Below are 23,547 nucleotides of genomic sequence, written 5' to 3' on the forward strand. Positions count from 1 at the left end.
TATTATTATTTCATGTTTTATTATTTGCAATTGATGCACTACATTTATTCATTTATTTGTCAATGTCAATTTTTACGACGGAGTATTAGGGCCACATTTAGAAAAAATAATAATTACGAGATTAAAGTCGTTAATATTGAATTAATTCCGAGAATAAAGTCGTAAATATTGAATAAATTACGAGGCCCTCATTTTCACAACTCTCCTCTATATTTTCGAGTTTATTCTCGTAATTAATTCAATATTTTAAAGTTTATTCTTGTAATTAATTCAATATTTTCTACTTTAATCTAGTAATTATTTTTATTTTTCTAAATATAGCCCTAATACTCCGTCGTATATTCTCTATATATTTCAGATTATTTTTTCTTCTTTTTTAATAATCTCGTAAGGCTCGGCTTTCTCGCGAGATTTCGCGGCGTGTGTTGCAAGCGGGGTGAAATCTCGGGAGCTGTCTGAAGCGGAGAGGACCAAACAGCGTGAAGATTTAAAAACGTGCATTCAGCAGACGGTGATTCTGCAACATTTAGCCGAGAAGAAAGAAAGCACCGTAACTTCCCGACCGTGTGAAGCCTCTCTGACGGTAGGAGCGGGAGATTCAGCGGCTCCTGCTCTCCTTTAACTCGGATAAAGTTTTCAGTGCGCGGCTCGGAGGAGCAGCTCGCAGCGGAAAGTCGAGTCGGTGGTCGGCGGTCGGTTCTGCAGGAATGTCGCAGAAAGAGAGACCCAAGTTTTATCGGCAGGAGGTCAACAAGACGATATGGGAAGTCCCGGAGCGCTACCAGCACCTGTCCCCGGTGGGCTCCGGCGCTTACGGATCCGTGTGGTAAGTTACTTTTTATTTGTTAGTTTGTGTTGCACCGTCACCTAACTTAACCTCCATTCATTTAGACAAGGCCTGCGCTGCAGATGCTAAAGTTAGGTTAGCTCGTAGCAAGGTGGAGCCACGATGTGTCCCTTTCAACAAGAAAACAAGACTTCTCTTTATGCGTCCTGCTCCAGTTTTCAGCCTGTAAAACTTGATTTTTTTTTTAAACCCGTCTGACTGCAACACAGGCTGCGAGCAGGAAGTTGCTCTAACTGAAGATCAGCTGCAGAGTCTTTATCTGTGACTCTTTACTTTAATAGTTGTACTGCTGGCTGACTCATTTCATAACTACGATTTAAAGAATAATTAATTTGTTGACATGTCTTATTTTCCCCCGATGCACCAGAAAGCAGCACAAGGTTTCACTTTCTTTTTCTGTTATCTTTTCTTTCTTCCTTTAAAAAAAATTACCAATTCAAAGCTTAGACTGTATGATTCAAAATCATTAGAAAACACATTATTGTGTGTGTATGTATGTATATGTATATGTGTGTGTGTGTGTATATATATATATATATATATATATATATATATATATATATACATATATAAATAATTGGCCTTGCATATAATAGTTTTCCAGTTGTGTTAATCATCACCCCCAGATGCACCAGGCAGCTGTTTCTTATTCTTTTTCTTTCAATTTACCAAATTAAATAGACAAAGCATTAAAATGGGTGGGGTTATACTTTTCTTTTTGTATTAATTAATTAATATGCAGTGTCTTAATACTAAAAAGTAAAATAAAATAATTAAATACAATTTTCCCAGGATGCACCAAAAAACAGCACAGGTTTCAGTTTCTTTTTATTTACCAATTCAAATTCATTAGAAAAAGCATTACAATTAGTGCTTTATATATATATATATATATATATATATATATATGTGTGTGTGTGTATAAACTTGGCCTTGCATATAATCATTTGCCATATTTTGTTAATTATCAGAAAGTTAATTTAATAATCAATTAAATACAATTTTCCCATGATGTAACAGAAAGCAGCTCGGGTTTCAGTTAATTTTCAGTTTTTTTTAAATAGATTTTTTTTTGTTGCTGACCATATTTACAGAAGCAACAGTGCAACAAAATCCTGATGTGTCTGAGGAGTAAATATAAATGATCTTAAACAAAAATTAAACCTATCTGAAAAGTAATAAATAAATATTTATAATTTAAAGAAAAATATATATCTATAAAATAACTGGGTTAAAAGTTTTTTTTATTTTATTTTACTTTAACATGACTGCAAGTATTTTGGAAATTTTACTGCCAGACTATAAATCACTGCAATTTAAAATTCCAGACTATTACGCAATTTAATAATACTGTAAAAAAAATTACAGATTTTAACATTTTTATGGTGTTTGCTCTTAATGTAGAAAAAAAATCTGTTAAATAATACAGTAATTTTCTGTGGTTTTGTTTTTCATTTTTTAGTTCATAATTAAATTAACTGTTAGTTGCAGGTCAGACAGTCGTTTAACTGTAAATCATCCAATAAGACCAGGAAACTTTTCTGGTCACACTTGGTCCTAAATTACCTGTAGTCTCATCATTTTAATAAATCTTCCAGCCTTAAAAAACATAATTGCTCCTCTTTTCCTCAGCTCTACAACAGAAGTTCTGGTGGAGATATGATCTTGTCCCTTGAGTTATTTATGTATTTCTAAGACCTTGCTCTCGAGGTGGATTTCCTTAAAGCTACTTTGTGGAAAAAGTGTAAGCTTCCATAGGATGGCTCCTTTGCGTTGGTGTGGTGATTAAGTCGGCTGATGCTATCTGGGACACGACACTGTCAGAGGACACTTGACTTAGTGGGCAGATGTTTGTTTTGCACATGGAGGCGAACAGCTGTGCTGTTGCTGGGCGATAGGATAATCTGTTGCTGGTCAGATTACTGTCAGTGCATTGACTGTGATTGTTTTTTTCCTCCTAACATTTACCCTTTGAAAATGTAGAAGTTTCTGTTAGAGAAAGTGACCAAAACAAAGCTTAAAATGTTGATATTTGTGTCAGAATCTCTTTATTTTACATGTGTCATTTAAAATAAAGCGTTTGCACTAACCAGATCCTGTTAAAAACATAAAGTTCTGCTCCTCAGAGACACTGTGAAGACATGATTGAATCTGCAGAGACAGAACTGCAGAATGTTTAATTAAAAAACAGCAATTTATCAGAGAAATTCAACCTGCTTGTTTTTTCTGATCTCTGTCATTCTAACTGGGTTATTCTGCACTAACACATGTTGTTTCATGATTGTGCTGATTCCATAGAGCTGCAGGACTTACATATTTATATGCAGTGAAATACAAGGACACAGAAACTGGTTCAGAGGGTTAAAGCTCCCAAACATTTCTCAGTGATCTGAACTGAATAATTTAAACTCCACCTGATGATTAAAAATCAACACTTTGAACTATAAACGAACTCCAAACTAAAAGTGAGCGTGGTAGTTTTTTAGGCAGATGAGAAAACCAGTTTGGGCTGAGAATGGGCTGAGTCTGCTCTCCAAACCAAACGAGGTGCAGTAAGAGCTGCTGAAGGCTGCAGAAAAGGGCGACATCAGCAGAAAATGTCATCTCTCAGCAGATTGGGAGCAGCGCTGCCTGCAGCCTGAAGACTCCCAGCCAACACTCCCCCTGCTCCGCTCCGCTCAGCTCCCTGCAGACATCACACACTGTTCAGGCTGAAATAACGTTTTCCAGCCATACTAACCCATACACATGTCTTTTTGTCAGAGCTGTGTGGGTCCATCTGTCAAGCTTTTTAAACATGCATATGCTTAGAAAACACATCTGTAGGAATTAGAACCTGACTGACATATCAATTTACAGATATTATCGGCCGATATTGGCCTATCTAAGTCCTATCGGTATTGCTGTATAATAATAATAATAATAATAATAATAATACATTGCATTTATAAAGTGCTTTTCTAAACACTCAAAGACGCTGTCTAAATGTAGATATTTACTTTATAATATCCATATTTTAAAATATATATTTCTGTAAAATAACATGGTTGTTTACGGTTAATTGAGGACTTTTTTTCAGTTATTATTTTTTCTACAGTGCAGTTAAAAACTCCTTGCAGCTGCTTTAAAGATGCCAAATGTTCACCTGAATTGTTGTGTCCATCTATATTCCTTAAAGGACAGAATGGGAGTGTGTTACTGTTCATTTATTTATATAAAGATAGTATATATAACATTCAACAACTAAAACTCATTTTCTGTTCAGGAATGTAAGTAAAAAACTATAATTTGACTAATTTATAAAGAAATAATTATGTGCTTTACTATTTTTACAGGTTTTTGTTTTTTTTGGGAAACGCTAAAATTTGAATAATCATGGATAACACTAATAATTTATATTTAAACAATAAAAATCTCATTTGGGTTAAAGAGCTTCTACATACTACTGCATTAACCATTACAGAAACCTAAATTATTACTAATGCTGTTAATTTAGGACTGCTGTGGTCTAATACATTTGTTAAACTCTGTATAATGCAGAAAATGTTAGCTATTCTTTTTTTTTCTTTTGTTTTTAGAAATGGTCAGGACTGAAACTATATTTAGCTATTTTTAATCCCTATTTTCTCAGTTGTTTTTTGAGTTGTCTCACATTCTAATATATTCTTTGTAAAATGTAAAAAATATAACAATATAAAATATTATTTATTAAAGGTTTACGTTTGAGAAAGTAGCTCAGGGAACATTTACAGTGGTGAAAAATCAGTGCACAGTCCACATAAAAAAGATTTGTTTTTATTCCAGCTAAAAAAAAAATACCATATTGTTTTTTTGATGAATTCCCCCTCTATAAAATCATTATCTGCATCAGTCTCAAACTTCCCACATCTGTCTGGCTCTGGTAGGAATAACAATTCCACAACAACCATCTCATAAATATGGATGATCCAAAACAACGAAGCATCCCACAGAGACAAACTCAAAGCAGAAAAAGACTTTTAGCCTCTGTAACGTCTGCTTCATTTTTAAAAATTTAAATATAGAGTTTAGCCAGACATTGACTGCTTTGATGGTATCCCAACTTTTTCCACTTTGATGGCTAAATATAGATAATATTATGGCTCAGGCTGTTGATTAATCACAGGATTAGCAGTTCTCCTCCTGTACACATGTGACGTTCTCCCAAAGGTCAGACAGCAATAACAGACAAACTGCTGCTGGTGAGCAACTAGTCAGCTAAATGTTATTATTATTAGTAGTATTGGTGTTTGCAGGTTTGTTTCACCTCAACATTAAAGCTGTTAGAGGTGGTGAATAATCGATATAGAATGTTATCAAGATATTTTGCATAGCTATATTATATCGATTCATGGCTGCCAAGTATTGATATAATGAAGATACCGGTATCATATGAAACTAGAAGATCGAATGAATAAATAGACACCATGTGCGTCAGGATACCGTGCCGGGAAGTTGTCAAAATAATGCTGCAAATGTAGGCTAAAGTTTTTTTTGTTTTTTTTTTAACCCTTTTTTAATGATTTCTTTTTAAAAATATTTTTACATTAAATCTAAAGTTTCACTGTAAGATAAACAGTTAACTGGCCTTCAAAAAAAATAGTCAAAATCGCAAGAAAAAGTATAAATTACCACAAAAAAGTAGAAGTAGAAATTGGGAAATTGTGGGTCAGGATATCGTGACGGGAAGTTGTCAAAATAAAGCTGCAAAGATCAGGGGTTTTTCTTTGTTTCATTCAACAAAAATTGATATTGATAGCAGTGAAGCTTGTTAATTGTGAAAGTTTGATAAAATGCTGCAGTTGTTGCTGTCCACACATGTTTGATATCAGTTCAGTTTGACTGAATACTTTGTTGGTCAGTCTGTGGGTTTGACTCTTATTGTGGAGAAATGAAAAGACTGAAGTGAGATGAACACACTGAGTTTTCTCTGATTGGACAAAACAATTCTTGATTGAATGTAATTTTGTGGACACAAAATGCAGTCAAACAGTTAAATCGCAATAAATTGTATCAATACTCACCATATCGCAGAATGCTTAGAATCGCAATAATATCGTATTGTGACTCAAGAATCAGGATAAAATCGTATCTAGGGCCAAGACGCTGATTCACACCACTACTGCTCAGATATTCACAGTAAACTTTGTCCATCATGTGAACAGTAACAAGCTGCTTCAGGGGTTTTTTATTCACCCATCGTGTTTACATCAACAAATTCTGTCTGCACATTTTGAAGATTTGCACGAGAAAAGCTTGATGGAAACAACAAAATTTGATTAGAAAATGCACATAAAAGTGTTTATGCTCGCTTGGGCGTTTTTGTCTTTCTATAAAAATAGTTAATGCTCTAAACAGGAGATGGAAACTTTTTCTGAATAAGTTCTGAAACATTTAATCACATGACTGATCAGCTGTTTCCTCTGACATGAAAGAACAATTAGAAGTTGAATCTAATCCCTGAAGACTTCTACGCATTTTCTCCCTCTTTGTTGTTGTTTTCTCTCTTCTTCTGCTTCTCCTCCCGTTTGCTGTCGGATTAGCCTACAGCAACACATCACACTGCCACCTGCTGACCAAAGTATGTTACTGCAGCTTTGTTCACTGGTTCTGAACCAGCTGATGGAAACACACTGATTCTTTCCGTTTATGCAACATTTCAGAATTTCGCTTCAAAATTCACTTCAACTTCAACGGAAACACAGAGACTACTATGTCCTTGTGTTTCACTGCAGTATATAAAATCTCTATAAATCTATAAGTCCTGCAGCTCTATGGAATCAGCACAATAATGGCTAAAAGATAGAACAACTCAGACATGTCTTTGTGCAGAATAACAGTTAAAAATAATTAAAAAATGTATTCTTAATGATAAAATAAAAGCTCATATGTTTTCCCCCTTTTTGCAACAGTTCTGCGTATGACATGAAGATCCCCTTTAAGGTCGCTGTTAAGAAACTGTCTCGGCCGTTTCAGTCCATCATCCACGCCAAGAGGACCTATAGAGAGCTGCGGCTGCTGAAGCACATGAAGCACGAAAATGTGAGTCGACTTGTTTCTCTTCCTCTTTGTTCTGACTGACGGTGAACAGTCATAAAGAGAAAAAACCCCAGACGTGTTTGTGTTGGGTTATGCAATGGCTCACTGTGTGTTGGCTTATTATGTCCCCTGTTTCCTCATAATTAAGTTGCTGCACATTGTTCTGTGTTAAGTGTTTTTAATATCTTTGCAGGTGATCGGCCTCCTAGATGTCTTCAGCCCTGCTACCAGTCTGAAGGAATTCACTGATGTGTGAGTGATTAATTACCTCTGCGACACTCAATTGAACTGGATTGTATTTTCTTTAAAGTAGCACCAAAAATACACCGTATATCGTAGAAAGAAACTGTAAAAACGGGCATTATTGCTGAAATTTGACCTTTCCGTTGCTTGAATGGATCACCGGTTAGGAAAGTTTCCATTAGAAAACGTGACCAAAATGAAGCTTAAAATGTTGATATTTGTGTCAGAATCTCTTTATTCTACATGTGTCATTTAAAATAAAGCATTTGCACTAACCAGATCCTGTTAAAAACATTAAGTTCTGACAATACTTCAATATGTACAATACGTGGAGAAAAACGTTTTTACCCCCCAATATTCATGACACTAAAGGGCACTGGGAAAAGGGTTTATCCAAATTCTGTTTTTAGTCACAGTTTAAAAAATAATTTATGAGAAAAATTCACCTTGTTTTTTTTCTGATTTCTGTCATTCTGTGTTATTCTGCACAAAGACAGGTTTGAGTTTTTCTCACTTCTAGCCATGATTGTGCTGATTCCATAGAGCTGAAGGACCTACAGATTTATATAGATTTTATATATTGCAGTGAAAAACAAGGACACAGAGAGTAAAAGGTAAAAAATTGCCCTGAAACAGCCTGTTGGGTTCAGATTGTAGAAACAGAGTTGAACAGGCTGCAGACTGAGTCGTGGCTGCGGTGGGAAACACCTGGCTGCCGGCCAGCTGACTAAACACACTGGAACATTTCTTAGACTGTTGGCTCTGTTAGTTATTCACTCCAGTTATTTCCCCAGCAGCTTCCCTCCCTTTGTTTCCTGCTTCGTGAAACGTATCAGTCTAACAGGTAGTTATTGTTTGTTGATGTTAGAAGTGGTTAGAAGTGGGAAGCGGACAGCAAGGCGCTGACTCTCTTCTCTCACACTGACCGACTTGTATCAGGATCAAATTGCTACGGCTCTCAGTTGACACCCAACATAAGAATGTGCCTCGACTAAATACTCAGAGTCACATTTCTCCTCCCGCTCAATTTTTTATTTCATACTTTATACATTACTGTGCGGAGATGTGGGCAGTGCCACCCCCCAGAGACCCCCTCTGCATGTCTGAGGCCTCGGTCAGCAGAGTTATTTCTAATCCCTCACATGAATGTCATCTTGTGTGGGAGGAAACCCACTGAAGTACTGGGAGAAGATGTCCACTCCCAGACCAGAGACCAGGAGCATGGAGACACGGCTCCCTGATTGTTAACCGTGGGAAACTGCTGCTAAAACACAAAATGCTGCAAGTTTGAGCTGAGTCATAAAACTACAGACATGCAGTCGCTGTTTGACATCTTAAGTAGAGTTTGGTTTATGCAAATCCATTACGCAATGCAGTCTGTCCACACGTGTTTATTTATTCAGCAATTGCCTCTGCTCTTTCACCTGAAGGTTAACCCTCTGAATCCCAACGAGCTGTTTCAGGGCATTTTTTGCTCTTTTTACATTTTCCTCTCTGTGTCCTTCACTGAAACATATAAAATCTCTATAAATCTGTAAGTCCTGCAGCTCTATGGAATCAGCACAATCATGGCTAGAAGTGGGAACAACTCAAACATGGCTTTGTGCAGAATAACACAATTAGAATGAATCAGAAAAAATGAAAAAAAAACGAATGAAAAAGTTGATTTTCTTTTTCAATTAAAAATTGGAATAATTAATATATTGGAAAGAAATTGGTGTCTACACATATTGTCCATATTGAAGTATTGTCATGTTTCCAGCCTCTCCTGTCCTGTCCTCTCCTCTCTGCTCTGTGTAAACAGCTTCTCCTGTCCTCTCCTCTCTGCTCTGTGTAAACAGCTTCTCCTGTCCTCTCCTCTCTGCTATGTGTAAACAGATTTTCAGTGAATATTTGTCACGTGACCGTTGGTCTCAGCAGAATCAGTCATGTCTTCACAGTGTCTCTGAGGAGCAGAATTTAATGTTTTAACAGGATCTGGTTAGTGCAAACACTTTATTTTAAAGGACACATGTAGAATAAAGTGATTCTGACACAAATATCAACATTTTAAGCTTCATTTTGGTCACTTTTTCTTATGCAAACTTACTTAACCAATGACCCCTTCAAGGACTGTCGGAAAGTTAAAATCTTGACGATAAAGCCTGTTTTTACAGTTTCTTTCTGCACAGTATTTTTGTTGATCTGTCAAAGAAAACATGCGTTTAAATCCCACAAGTGAGATTCACAGGGTAAATATTTTATTTTATTTTTCCTGGCCGACAAACATGATGCGTATACTGTTTGTGTGCAGAAAGTGTTATTGGTATTATACGGTGTCTCTGGCAGTGAGTTAGATAAGGTGCAGTCATGCTGCACTGTGAGCTTTCCACTGTCACATCACCACATGTTTTAATGCAGAATGTGAAGCAGGCTTCAGACATTGACAGCCAGGGCTGATGCAGAGAAGTGAAGTGTGCTGAAGTTGGCCTTTTTCCCTCAGTCGTGAACCCCCATCCTGTGTGTCTACATGACCTTTTCATATTGTTCATGGCAAAGTCATGAGAATGCTGAAGTGAGGATAATATCTCTGTTAACCCCTTGTCATTGAGCCCTCTTTTATAGAGAATTGGGGGTTGTGGGCAGTGGATGTTTAGGGGGAGATAGCAGGTCAACGATAAATGCCACATATAAGTGGTGAACATCATCTGAAAGCTCGAACCTGAAGAATAATCTGAGATGCAGCACAAGTTGTTCTGGTCCATTTCCAGCTCAACTGTGTCCCATTCGTTTTTACAGCAATTTCATGGGTTGATACTATTTTCTAAACGCATTTGCTGCTGAATTAGGAAGTTATTCTTATTCAAGAATGCATAAAAATGGTCAAAACCCTCCAGAAAATTACATCAATACACTAAGACCTTTCAAACAATATATAGAAATCCATGCTGTGATTTGCTTGGAAAAATTGTCTTTTCTGTGATTTTATTCCAGCACTTGTGTTGTGTTGCCTGCTAAGAAAGCCCCTTATTTTGGACATAGTGTGTAAAGACATCCGTCCTCTGAATGCTCTAGGTCTCTAGCTCATTTTATACACTGAGCTCAAGTTTCACTCACTAACATCATCACACATGAAGAACATTGGGCTCATTGAATCCACTAGAGTCTCAACTTTCCAGTCAGACCCGATTTATGCAGCTCACAGACAAGAGGTGAAAATAATGCATGAGAAACAATCTGTGGTTTTTGCCTCAAAGTGCAGCAGGCATGTGTGTAAAGAGGAGACTTGTAGAGCACATTTTCATTCAGATATATTGAAGCCTGTGAAAGAGGAATGTGTTCTCCCTGCAGGTCAGTGGCATGATAACAGGTTAATGTGCATCATTCCTGCAGAATGGAAATATAGCAGCCTGGAACAACACTCTGCACAGAAACACAGTTGAACTTGCTCCTCACAATGAGCAGTGATGCTTGTGTGTGAGACTGAGCTCCTGAGAGAAAGAAAGGAAAGAAGAATGGGAATAAAGAGGGTGGAGAGTTGAGGTGGGCGGTGTGGATATTCTCTTACACTACACAGAAGAATACATGCTGAGTCACCGTCTGCGAGGAGGAAATATGGCCCTGTTTATCTGCACATCTGCTGGAACATTAGAAATGTTCTGAATGCAATAACCCATCCAGGAAAAATCCCAGATATGCAGGTGCAGCGAGCATGGCTCCCCCCGGCTCTATAAATACAGGCTGAGTCAGAGCGCTGCGGCGAGGCTCCTCACAGCACCAGTTTCTATAGGAGAGAAGAAAACAGAGGTCACTATTTATATCCCTTTTCATTTTTTCCGAGGCGGGTGAACTTTGCAGAGTGTCTGTGTCCCCGTGTGCTGCAGAGAACAAGTTCAAGCGTAACCAGGTGCTATTTAAAGGCCTCGCTGTGCTCTGTGTGAGAATGGAAGAGTATTCATGAAGTGGATATTTGCTGAGCAGCACATGGCTCTGTGTGTTTTGGCTGCAGCATCCTGCTCTCGCCTTCCTTCCTCCACAAGAGCTGTTTTAGCATTTAAAAACGGCTCTGGGATTAGAGTTGAATTATCCACTGCTGCAGTCCCATTAAGCCCATTTATCTGGGTGTGTTGCTGTTGAATGACGCTCCATTTGTGCAGGGCTCGGCCTTTCAGAGCCTCTGGAGAGAAGCGAGAGTGAAAAGAAGTAGCAGCTAAACCGGTTTATGCTCACGCGGCCATATGGGAAATTAGTTTCACACTGCAAACAAACTCTGCAAGTGCAAAAACATTAATTTCTATCCATCTGGCTTCTAGTGAAGTGAGAGAATGACGGCACGCCTTTCTGATCTTTGTGTCTGTTTACACTTTTGTGACTGGCAGGTATCTGGTGACTCACTTAATGGGAGCAGATCTCAACAACATCGTGAAATGTCAGAAGCTCACAGACGACCACGTGCAGTTCCTCATATACCAGATCCTCCGAGGGCTGAAGGTGAGCACAAACACAAATAACTCCACATTTTGGGAATTAACGCTCATTTGTTTTCGTTCCATATCTGCTGAGCTCAGCATAAAGACAAACCTGTAGCAGCAACCACAAACTTAGCCTCATTAAAATGCAAATTATTACAAAGTTGTGCTTTATGCATTACTGAAATAAGAGCGGTTGCACCAAAGCAGCAAATAAACAGTTACACTTGCCTCTAGGATTTTTACATCATAAAAACTCACTGAAATATACTACTACACCAATAGTAAAACAGCAGATTTTATGCAACACAACATCTGATTTTGCAAGTTCAAAACAGTTTTTTTCTAATTGCATGTCATTTTTACAACAAAGTGATTCAATCTGGTCATTCTCTGCAGAGATCCAGCATGCACAGGACTCTTATCTATTCTGATTTAAGTACAAACTAACTCGTCATTACAAAGTCTCTAGTGTTGACTTTCCAGCCCAGTGTGCAGTTATTGGTCCAAAGATTTAAGTGTGCATTGATTGGTTCGAACGCAGCCAATGCAGCACCAGTTTTTCTCTATTTTTATTCCGTTTTTTGCAATTTTAATTTGGACAAGAATTGGGATGTTGTGTTCTTAAAGAGGAAAGAAATAATGACAATAAAAGACATGTAGATGTGCAGTCATAGCCTACATATGAACTACTGGGCTTGCATACATATGAAAAAATATTTAAACTAGAGAAGGGCATTTTGGGGAATTATACACTTTCCATTTCTGCCATGTTTCCTCTAAGTTACTGAAGCTTCAGAAAGTGGTTATTTTCATTACAAAAACTTCATCCAGACACTCACGGAGTGTGCCAAATAGATGTTTTGTTTCCATATTTATGGATGTTGAATGAAGTCGTTCATGCCACTTAAAGGAAAATGTTAATAGTTCTCCAGCAGCTCGAGGAGCCTAAATACTGCAGCTTCTGAGCTTATGTGATTAAAAAATCTGCTCATTTTCACTTCCACCTAAACACAGATGAGGAACTGTCGTTTTACTTCTACTTTTTTTGTTTTGTATAAGTGCTGTTTGCTTTTTTTGATCTTTTGAAGTCCTCTATATCGTCTGGCAGTTATTCTGAGTTTTGACTCGTGTCCGTAGGCGCCAATTAATATTTGCAATTAATTATTTCCAGCAAGCACAATTTTTAATATCCCTGTAAGCCGTGTAAACAACAGACAACACAACACACAAACAACAGCCCGCAACGGGAAAAAAAGAGAGTAAAAAAACACACTAATGAAGCTGATGTTGAAGGCCGGGTACTACTGAACAGATATAAGTAAGTAAAGTTTATTTATAGAGGCCTTTTTCGAAGAGAAGGAGAATGTAATGCATGCTTAAAAACATAAATATACACAGTGCAGGCAGGTCAAAACGATATCTCGTCTTTATCTGGTTTTTAATAGACTCCACAGAAACAGCAGACTGTAAAGGTGGAGGCAGAGAAAACAGAGTTTAGGTGCTGCAGATTTAAATGATCGATCACCATGTTTTTTCAGCCGGATTTGTGGAACAGCTGGTATATTTAATGAGACAGAGCCGACAAACGTGTGTGAAGTAGCTCAGCTGTATGTGCAGGAGCCTGGGCGTGCAAAGAGAGAATTTAAAACTGAATCCTGGATGCAACAGGGTCCAGTGAAGAGACTTCAGGACAGGGGTGATGTGATTTTACCCAAGAAAGCAAATGAACTTATTTCCCAAAATGTAGATGAATCAACAGCTCCTCCACTGTGCTGCACGGGTGGTAAATCAATGCATCTTCATACAGAGATCATAATGTGTTTAATTGTTCTCTTCCGTCTCTCTGCAGTATATCCACTCAGCAGACATCATCCACAGAGTGAGTGCCATGTTTGATTGTTTATGTCTCTCTAATGTCACTGTGTCTCTGACCTCGACAGGATTTAAAAAGTGTGTGAGAGTTTATGGCAGCGACCGGACTGTGCAAACACTGCAGAGAGGTGGAGTCATAAACAGGACCTTTACTTTTACACAGCGTCAGTGATATAATGTGAACAGGCTTGTGTTCAGTCGTGACAGCAGGAATAATCAGATATTCTGTCTTCAGGACCTGAAGCCCAGTAACCTGGCTGTGAATGAAGACTGTGAGCTGAAGGTCAGTGAACTCTTTAACACGTCGCTTCATCCTGAGTCAACACTGAATGTTTTGCAAACGGCTTCTTTTTTTTTTGTACTGCTCTCAGATTTTGGACTTTGGTTTGGCGCGACACACTGATGATGAGATGACCGGCTACGTGGCCACGCGCTGGTACCGCGCTCCGGAGATCATGTTGAATTGGATGCACTACAACATGACAGGTACACAACCATACAGAGACTTTAACATCATGATACAAGAGTTGTTTCACCGTTTCACACTTGCACTGCAACCCTGAACTTATCAAAATGCACAATTGGTTTGCTTATCTGCCCCACTAAAATGTCCAGTGAGAGCGTCACAGACGATCTGCTGTGGTGCTGAATGTGTGAAACCCGCCCTAATAGATGTTTCATGCTTCTCTGTGTTTCAGTGGACATCTGGTCAGTGGGCTGTATCATGGCAGAACTCCTCACTGGGAAGACTCTCTTTCCTGGATCTGACCGTATCCTTTTCACGTGACCGTGCAGAGACGCTCCTCTGTCACAACATTTGCATAACACATCCAGTTAGAGGCACATTGAGGTTGAGTCCTGATTTGTTGTTTCTTTCTGCTCTGCTCAGTGGCACAAACGGAGCTGCAGTGCTTCTCCTCTGTCAGAAACCTGCTTTTCTGCTTTTCTTTCCCGATTGACATGACGCTGCCTGAGGCCTTTCTTTAATATTAAACATGTAACACGGATAGTACCTGTTTCCACACTTCCCTCTGGCTCGACTTCTGCACTGACATGCTTCGACTCTTCCTGCAGCGACAGAGTGGTCCTCCCTCCCTCTGCCTGCAGCGCTGCAGCCTGTCAGTCTGCACCTCATACAGTCTGTGTTCTGCTGTCAGGGCTCACTAGGGATGGGCGTCTGGAAGAAAGCTGCCAACTCCAGCATCTATAACGTTTACGATCAGTTAATCGATTAATCAGATACTCCAGTATGTATAAAACATGCATACGTGCACAAAATAAAAGATATACAGTCATGGAAAAAATTCTTAGACCACCCTTGTTTCTTCAATTTCTTGTTCATTTTAATGCCCGGTACAACTAAAGGTACATTTGTTTGGCCAAATATAATGATGACACCAAAAATAGCTGATAAGAGTTTAATTTAAGAGCTGATATCTAGACATTTTCCATGATTTTCTTGATAATAACCAAAATCGTTATCAAGGAAACCATGGAAAAACATTACTGTACAAAACTGTACTCCAGTATATAAAAACATGCATACATGGGCAAAAAAAAAAAATGTGTGTATATATATATATATATGTATATATATATATATATATATATATATACATACACACACACACACTACTGTGCAAAAGCCTGTTTTGATATCCAACGCTTTTATTTTGAAAGGATGAAGACAGACTTCCTGTCAATCTTAACTTACTCAAGTGAGATTAAACTGTCAAGGAGTTCAGTGTTTTATGTTTTAGCCCCCGAAGAGGCATGAGGTTAGTTTTCACAGTAATCTTCATATTTAGTGTATTTTGTGTTTAAATAAGTTTTGAATAAAATTAAATCTAGTAATTCATGCTAGCAATGTTTGATACAGTAAGCTAGTTTTGCTCAAATTAATACTCTTGTATTTCTGTGTGTTTTCTAATTGTTTTTGCAACTTTCAGTTTGCAAACTGTAGCTTTATCCAACTTAAATCTCTGCTCATTGGCTTATTGACGTACGGCCGCAGAACTGAACGCTCAGCTGTGTTTCAGTTCAGTGAGTACTGATACGCAGTCATAGATTTAAAATTAAACAAATACACAGATCGATTAGAAATTCCACCTGATCGACCAAATTGGATTAATTCTTCCCATCCCTAGTGCTCAGGGCTGTTTACCTCTCTCTCCTTGTGTCGTGCTGTCAGCTGTCTGCAGGTCAAACACTGCCTCTCTTCTGTGCGTGTCGGCTTCCTCTTTGTGCAAAACAAAGTAACTATAGTGATTTTAACATCTGAGGGGTGAAGACTAACAGTCAGGTGACAGTTCTCCCACTTGTCCAGCCTCTGGTCTTCCTTTACGGAGCTCCGGTAGACATTGATCAGTTGAAGCAGATCATGCTGCTCGTCGGGACCCCGGGGCCCGAGCTCTTGATGAAAATATCTTCAGACTCTGTGAGTTAATTAAAAAATATCTGCAAGGTTTTTTTCTCTAACCAGTTTTTCCAAACTTACCGTTCTGTTTCTACAATAACCTGGTGGATCTGCTCCCTCACTGACAGCATGTTTTCCTCTGAACTTTGTGGGTTTGACTCGCTTTCTGCTTCTTCAACTGCACTGTAAAAAAAAAAAAGAGGAAAAAAAAGTATTTTTAAGAAATGTACTATTTGACAGGGTTTTTCTACAGCAAGTAATAAAAAAGGAAATTACTTTATTACAAATAGTATGCATGAAGTGGAATTTGAAATCTGTTAATTAATATAATGGGACATTATATATTTTTTTACAGTATTGGTTTATGGTCTTGAATGTTAAATTACAGTAAATCCTATGTAAAAATACAAAAAAGATAGATATTGCTGAATGTAAATTTAAGGCAACTTTGTTTCCTTACAGTAAAACTTTAAATTGAATGCATATTTGTTTGTTTTTCAAGAAATCATTAAAAAAAAGACAGGCAAAAGGTCTGGCAACATTATTATATTATCTTATAATTATAATTGAATATACACATTTTAATTTATTGTAATTAAAAAAATTAAAACTTTTTACAAACCCTTACTCTCATTAAAGTAAAAAAAACAACTTTAGTTATTCTACATATATATTTTTAAATACAGATATTTACTGTTTAACTGTATTTTTAAAGAAATTGTGTGTTATATAATACTATTAATTGACAGTAAAGGTTTTTACAGGGTTTTTTAAAAACTTTTTTTAACAATTTATTTTTACATTAACTTCAAAGTTTTACTATAAGAATACAGACAGTTGCCCTAATTTTAATTAAATTATTTAACTGTAAAAAAAAATCTATAATGTCACATATTCATTTACATATTTAATATGGTTAATATGTCTAATAAAAGTTATTTAGCGTTTATTTATGGCATTTTTATGATTTTTGAAAGTTTTTTACAGTGTGTGAATCCAGTAATGATGTCATGTGATGTTGAGCTCTGACTTCCACTGATTGACTGTCATGCAAAGTGTTTCTGTGTCTTTCCTCTAAATCTTCACTTCTTCTGTCGCATTTTGCGTCAAAGCTTGACACTTTGTTTTAACATAACCTTGTAGTGCGTTAGTGGCACAGAGAGGAGCTTCTTAACCAATTCTGCTCTGTCGCTATACTCCCCTTGACACAAGCTTCATAGATATAAACCAGCTTCAGCAGATAATGCGTCTAACAGGAACACCCCCAGCATCTCTAATAAGCAGGATGCCCAGCCACGAGGTGAGCACGCTTCCTTTGTTCAGACGGAGCGGGGCTGGTCGCCTGCTGTCAATCACTGTCTCTCTTCTTTTAAAGCAGCGCAGCTTCTGGCTCAGTGTCTAAATCTGTCCCGAGTAGGGATGCTCTGATCAGCATTTTTGGGGGCCGATCCGATCATCGATCACAGGAATCATAAATCTGCCGATACCGATCACAGAATCGATGGAAGATTAATAATAATCCTCAATGTCCTGTATTTACAATCTAGCCTTGTGCACCACCTAAAGTGTTAAAACCATAATTGTTCTAAAATAAATAATAAATACATTACAGATCTTTATGTACCACAATCAGCTTTTTTTCTGTGTAAATATTACATGCCCTGTCAAGAGCAATAGATGAAATAAAATAAAAATAAATATGATTTAGTTAATTTACTTTCCTTACTCCCCAAGTGAGGCAAAAAAGGCTTCAAAATCAATTTAAACAAAAAGAGGCATGCAGTTTACTGCCACTGCAACGATTAACAGCCCTTAACAACCGTCGGAACCCTGTGTCTTCCACCACAGAAAGAGGCTTCTCGTCAAGTCCAATGAATTCCATAAGCTTTGATGTTATATCCCTCCACCTTTTACTGTCCCTGCTGTAAGTATGGTGGCCATTTCCTTCACATCAAAAAGAAGTACACTTTGCATACAAGGGGACACGCAAGCAGATTTGTTTGGTATGACCCGGTTTTAAGCAGAGTTGTACTCCGATTAGCTTGATGCTTGTCAGTGTTAGCATGTCTCTCAATAGCTGCTTTCCCTTTGCTGCTCACATCTACATCGCTTAGACATAATGTACAAAAAAAATGAAACTCCCTCTTACTTCTTGTAACAAACCTGTGTTCTCTTGCCCATTCTGGGTTAAAGGAGGTCTTTCGTTTGGCATTTTCAGACTTTCAGTCTGAGAGCTTGATTAACAGCCTGGTGGCGAATCAAGTCATGGCTCATTTGAATATTCAAATTAGCCATGTGTTGATAGGTCACGACACGAAAATGGAACCAACGAAATTACTTATTTTGACACAGCTTTTTTGACACACATTTTTAGCCAATAAGTATTAAACTAACAAGGTAACGTGTCAAAAGGTGGACCTTTTTTATTTTCTTAAAAGGAGGATAAATGAATGTCCGGACAGGGGATTTAAAAGCCTGACTGTCCGGCATAAAGCCGGACAAACGGCCATCCCTAGCTGTAAGGCTCCTGACGTCTAAACTTTTCTCTTACAGTGAGCTGAGTGACGGGTGTCTTTGGGATTTGTTTTGCCCGGGCTTGTTTCTCATACTCGGTGGGCTATATTGATATGCGTCGGCTTTTCTGATCGACACTTTGAGAGCCCACCGATCAACCTGTTTAGGGTCCATATCGACCGATAACGATCGGCGGCAGATCGATTGGAGCATCCCTAGTCCCGAGTGTTTCCCCACAGTGGTTCCATATTAACATCAGTGGTGACATCACTGCCCCACATAAACACCTCATTCACCTCATTCATCATGGTTAGGGTGGCAGAATTCTGGGAATGGCTAAAATTGCTAAAAACAGCCTAATAATAGCCTGTTGATACATGAATTATTCATTAATGCACAATATGTCCTAAAATGACAGAAAAACACCATATTGGAGGATGTCAAAAATTTGGAGAGAAAGTCATACCATAGTATGCCGTTTTTTTGTCAAAAATTGTCAAATTTTAAAATGCCTCAAAATGCTTAAAATGGGTCAATTATAGCCTGTTGATACATGTGGTAATATAGTATGTCCACAAAAAAAGCGAAAAAACACCATATTATGGTATGTCTAAAAATGACCCACTTAAAAAAGGGTCAAATTTTTTAAATGGCGAAAAATAATAAAAACGGCCTTATAATGGCCTGTTGATACATATTATAGCTGAAATTTCCAAAAATGTTAACGCATCGTGTGTTCTTTAATCTGGCTCGTATTAAAATGTATCTGATGGTGATTCAGTCGGTACTAACAGCACTTTCTGTCATCGTCATGTTTTGTTCTGTGGGTTTCTTTCCGCTTTTGTTGCAACATCTCTTGAACCTCGTCCTCTTGCTTCTCTCAACTTTTTTTGTATTTTACATGCATCCAGTTAAAAGAAGAATTGCCAGTCTGCAACCTGAACTTTTCTGTTGCTCTGTGAGGAAGAATTATGACCGATAATATTAATCTTTCCTTTTTGTTGTTGGCTCACACAGGAGATAAGAGTCAACAAATATACCTGAAAAATGTATTTAAATCATGATGAAAATTGGATAGTAGAAACACTAATGTTCGTGGGTCAATTTGACATGTTTAATTATTATGCAGAAGTGTCAAAAATCAAAAAGTCCCAATTAACAGTGATATATTTCATCATAAACTAGGCCTGTCACGATAATTACGATATGGACTTATCGTTCGATATATGAAAATGAAATATTAACGTTTACACACAGACTTTTTGTGCTTTTTTGTGTTGTCCAGGCAGGACAAATTACCGAAAAAAAATCCCAATATTATATTGATTATCTCAGTGCAATGTTTTGTTAACAGAGCCTAAAAGTCTATTTTATTTGTTTTGGTTGTAGTGTATTTATTTATGTTTTATTTATCTAGAGTATTTTAATATTTCTTTTCCACATTTCAATTCCAATGTTTAATATTCTCCAGACTTAGAAATTCATTGCTGTCGAAAAGTATGTATTCATTATGCTCTAATATCGTTATAAAACTAAATTCACATTGATACAACAATACTATAGTTTATCGTGATAGTTTCTGGGAAAAAATGTCGTCCTAAATAATTGTTGACAGGCCTATCATTAACTCCATTACTAACCATGTCAATCAATATTTAGTGCAATGGTGTTCTTTACCTCTCACGGATCAGGTTCAATGATAATTCACTCATTTCTCATTAAAAAAAATGCATATTAAAACTTTTTTTAATGAACATTGGAAATATAAAATACAATAGTTTGACATGACATTGATATCCAAAGTCAACCATTTTCATTTTATATGTTGATTACACATATTAAGCCAAGCAGAAGAAGTTTCATCCCCAAAATATACTTTTTACTATTTAAAAAATATATATTTTTAAACTTTGCAAAGGAGGATTTAGGACAAATAGAAGCCAAGTCATAATGTTTTTTCCCCTCAACGTGTTGCTGTGAGACAGCAAGTAAGGGCTGTCAGTCATGTTTTTCTGCAAGCTACGTGACTCCAAACAGCAGCAGCAGAGTGTTTGTTTTGGACTGATGCGTCTCTCTTCAGGTAATCAGGAACCCTGCGGTGACAGACAAACAGCTGAAAACACAGAACCACTGTTTCTGTCTATAAAACCCAAAGTTCCTTTTTTTTTTAGTGTTGTTATATGAGCTTTAAGTGCTGCAGAGAGCTCAAGCTTCAACACCGACATCTGTTCTCTTCGTAGTATTTATGTAAATGCAGCCACATGTGTCTGTGCAGCAGAATGATTAGCTGCAGGTGTTTGCACTGAACAGAATGTGTGCAGCAGGTGGTTGTGAATGTGTCCGACATGTTGCTGCTGGTGTGAGTTGATGTTTGATCGAATCTATTCACAGGCCAGGAACTACATCAGCTCTCTGCCCATCATGCCCAAGAGGAACTTTGCTGATGTGTTCATCGGCGCCAATCCACAAGGTAGAACAAACACGAGCCCACCTGCAAAATGCTGCTATTGTTATTTGTTATATTATTGTTATGTTTTTGGCATTTCTTTGTGATGAGTTTGGGTGTGACCCTCTGTATGATTTCTTTGAAAGGTCGCCAAAAATAAATTATTTATTGTAGGAAGAAACTGTGAAATCGGGCATTATCGTTAAAATTTGAACTTTCCGACAGTCCTTGAACGGATCATAGGTTAGGAATGTTTCTGTGAGAAAAAGTCAACAAAACAAAATTATTCTACATGTGTCATTTAAAATAAGGACAGGAGAAGCGGTATGATACTACAATATGTGGAGAATGCTGGTTTTACAATATTCATGACACTTGTGGACACTTGGAAAAGTGTTTATATATGGATTTAAATGTATTCCAATTTTTGAAAAATAATTTATCAAAGAAATTAAAAAATGTCTTCTTTTTTTCTGATTTCTGTCATTTTAACTGTTATTCTGCACAAAGACGTGTTTGAGTTGTTCTGACTTGTAGCCATGATTGTGCTGATTCCACAGAGCTCGAGACTTATAGATTCATATAGATTTTATATATTGCAGTGAAATACAAGGACACAGAGAGTAAAATGTAAAAAAGAGCAAAAATATTTTTCAGAGGGTTAAACTTTGGTTACAACTGTTAAAAACTATCTGACAGAACACCAGAGCTTTTGTTAAATCTGTTCCCATGTTGACGTGTTTTGCAGCTGTGGACCTTCTGGAGAAGATGCTGGTTCTGGACACGGACAAGCGGATCACAGCAGCCGAGGCTCTGGCTCACCCCTATCTGGCCCAGTACCACGACCCGGAGGACGAGCCCGAGGCCGAGCCGTACGACCAGAGCTTCGAGAGCCGCGAGCTGGAGATCGAAGAGTGGAAACGTACGTCATTATTCTACAGAGTCTAAAGGCCTTTACACACCGCAAGATCAATTTACACTCAATATAGTTTTTCAAAAAAAATTGGGGGGAAATTTTGGTTCAGGTACCGTGAAAGTTAAAAAGAAAGTAAAAAGTGCTTGAATTTTCATGTTAAAAACCCAGATTCTATTTGCTGCCAGTGTGAATTATTTTGATGCATAATCCAAGTTGTATTTGTTTTGTATTTTTTGTGCTCCAGGTGTTTAAAGGCCTTTGAATACTGTTAATTTAATCCGGTATAGAAACCCTGAAGATGTTCTCCCTTCTCTGCAGGATTGACCTACGAGGAGTTGTGTAGTTTTGAGCCGCCTGTCTACGACGAGGACGACATGGAGTAACGAGCCCATCAGCCTCCGACATTTAGTACCAGCTCCAACATGTGCATTAGTGTTAAACAAGCTCTGAGACACACACCTGGTGTCAGAGAGTCTACCAGCCTTCTTCACTCTTTACTGTCCACGTTCAGCTCCTGTGAGGGGAATCATTAGAGAGAGCGAGAGAGTTATCATTATTATTATTATTTATGAACCACTAATGTTGCTGGGGAATGTCACTTCTCGCCTTGAGAGCTGAAATCATTTTGTATTCTTCTGATTTCTTTTCAATTTCGACTTTGATGACTCGTCACTGTGACACTGATGATGCTGAAACACCTGGACCTATAGCTGTGCTATTTCTGTGTTTTTAAATTTTCTATTGAGTAACTTATGAATAAGCTTCTGTGTCCATCAATTGGAAACCTGATCGTGTACCACTCGCCCTGCCAAGCTGTCACTGAGTCACTGTATCTTTAGAACGACTCTAAAGACTCTGACGGGTTTCATATCTGTGACAGAAGTAGATTTGATGTTTTTTTTTTAACTATTTGACAATTTGAGACTGTGCCTGTTGTGTGTAGTTACTGGCCTTCAGCGTTCACCAAACATTTTAATGGTTATTTAGATTTAGTTTAGACGCTCCGTGAGACTCTTGTACGTATTCTGGCGCCACAGAATAATCTTATTCTCTGCTGTTAAAGGACAGTGCTGCTCCACACGGCACCCAAGTAGGAAAAAAAAGAAACGACTGGGTACATGCTCTACTCAAAAACTGTGTAAATATCTGTTATTTTATAAATCTCTCGCCATGAAGCAATCACTTTTAGTCTGTGCAGCAGTTAAAGACTTTGTGTGCGAGAGTGTGTTGTTGGTTTACAGGAATTTTAAGTGTCACGCTAAAACCTCTAATAGAAAAACTGCTTCAATGTGCAAAAGAGGGATTTCAGATGTATTTATACTTTGTGGAGGTGGTATTTATAAACAACAATCGCAGGATCCCTTAAACTATTTTCAGTCCAGCAGAGTAACTACTATCTTCAGTCCTTTGTTTAACAAAATAAAGACTTATTTTTAAGAGATTCATGTGTTTCTGGTTACTTTTTATTCCTGGTTTTCCAAACAAATATTAAAGCAGTGAATTCACTGGATAATGAGTTGATTTTTCCAAGAGACCATTTGATTTTATGATATGTTACCATATTTACTCGATGCTTATTTTGACTTTTTTTCTGGGCTGCAGCTCCTCTTGTGCTAAACGGTGACAAACAAACCTCAGATGAGCTGTTCAGACAAACATGATAAAAATGGATTTGTTCTTTAAGTGCACCATGAATCATCGGTGGGCAGGAGGAGGAATGACCACTAATGTTCCTGTGGTTAAATAAAAAAAATCACTTTACAGTGTAGATACAGATAACCCTAA

The 23,547-nt window shown here is 37.6% G+C and overlaps 1 protein-coding gene across 2 annotated transcripts; it reads left to right on the top strand.

Annotated features, from left to right (window-relative positions):
* Window positions 1–422: 422 nt before the first annotated feature.
* Window positions 423–23,203, top strand: mapk14a (mitogen-activated protein kinase 14a). Of its 2 annotated transcripts, none has more exons than XM_059332403.1 (12): window positions 423–826; window positions 6,778–6,907; window positions 7,098–7,156; window positions 11,506–11,617; window positions 13,448–13,477; window positions 13,706–13,753; window positions 13,842–13,956; window positions 14,169–14,240; window positions 15,828–15,907; window positions 20,792–20,870; window positions 21,595–21,768; window positions 22,081–23,203. In XM_059332403.1, exons 1-12 carry the CDS (start codon window positions 708–710, stop codon window positions 22,143–22,145), a joined length of 1,083 nt encoding a protein of 360 aa, XP_059188386.1. In that variant the 5' UTR covers window positions 423–707; the 3' UTR covers window positions 22,146–23,203. The 2 variants fall into 2 exon arrangements, with proteins under 2 accessions (XP_059188386.1, XP_059188385.1); XM_059332402.1 differs by lacking the exon at window positions 15,828–15,907 and adding an exon at window positions 17,107–17,186.
* Window positions 23,204–23,547: the final 344 nt, after the last annotated feature.

Source organism: Centropristis striata, chromosome 5 (genome assembly GCF_030273125.1).
Source record: "Centropristis striata isolate RG_2023a ecotype Rhode Island chromosome 5, C.striata_1.0, whole genome shotgun sequence".
Lineage (NCBI taxonomy): Eukaryota > Metazoa > Chordata > Actinopteri > Perciformes > Serranidae > Centropristis > Centropristis striata.

Coding starts and splice junctions, on each gene's coding strand:
- mapk14a (XM_059332403.1), top strand. CDS start 708: ATGTCGCAGAAAGAGAGACCCAAGTTTTATCGGCAGGAGGTCAACAAG. Junction 11,618..13,447: donor AGATCCTCCGAGGGCTGAAG/GTGAGCACAAAC, acceptor GTCTCTCTGCAG/TATATCCACTCAGCAGACAT. Junction 14,241..15,827: donor TCTCTTTCCTGGATCTGACC/GTATCCTTTTCA, acceptor GAGCTCCGGTAG/ACATTGATCAGTTGAAGCAG.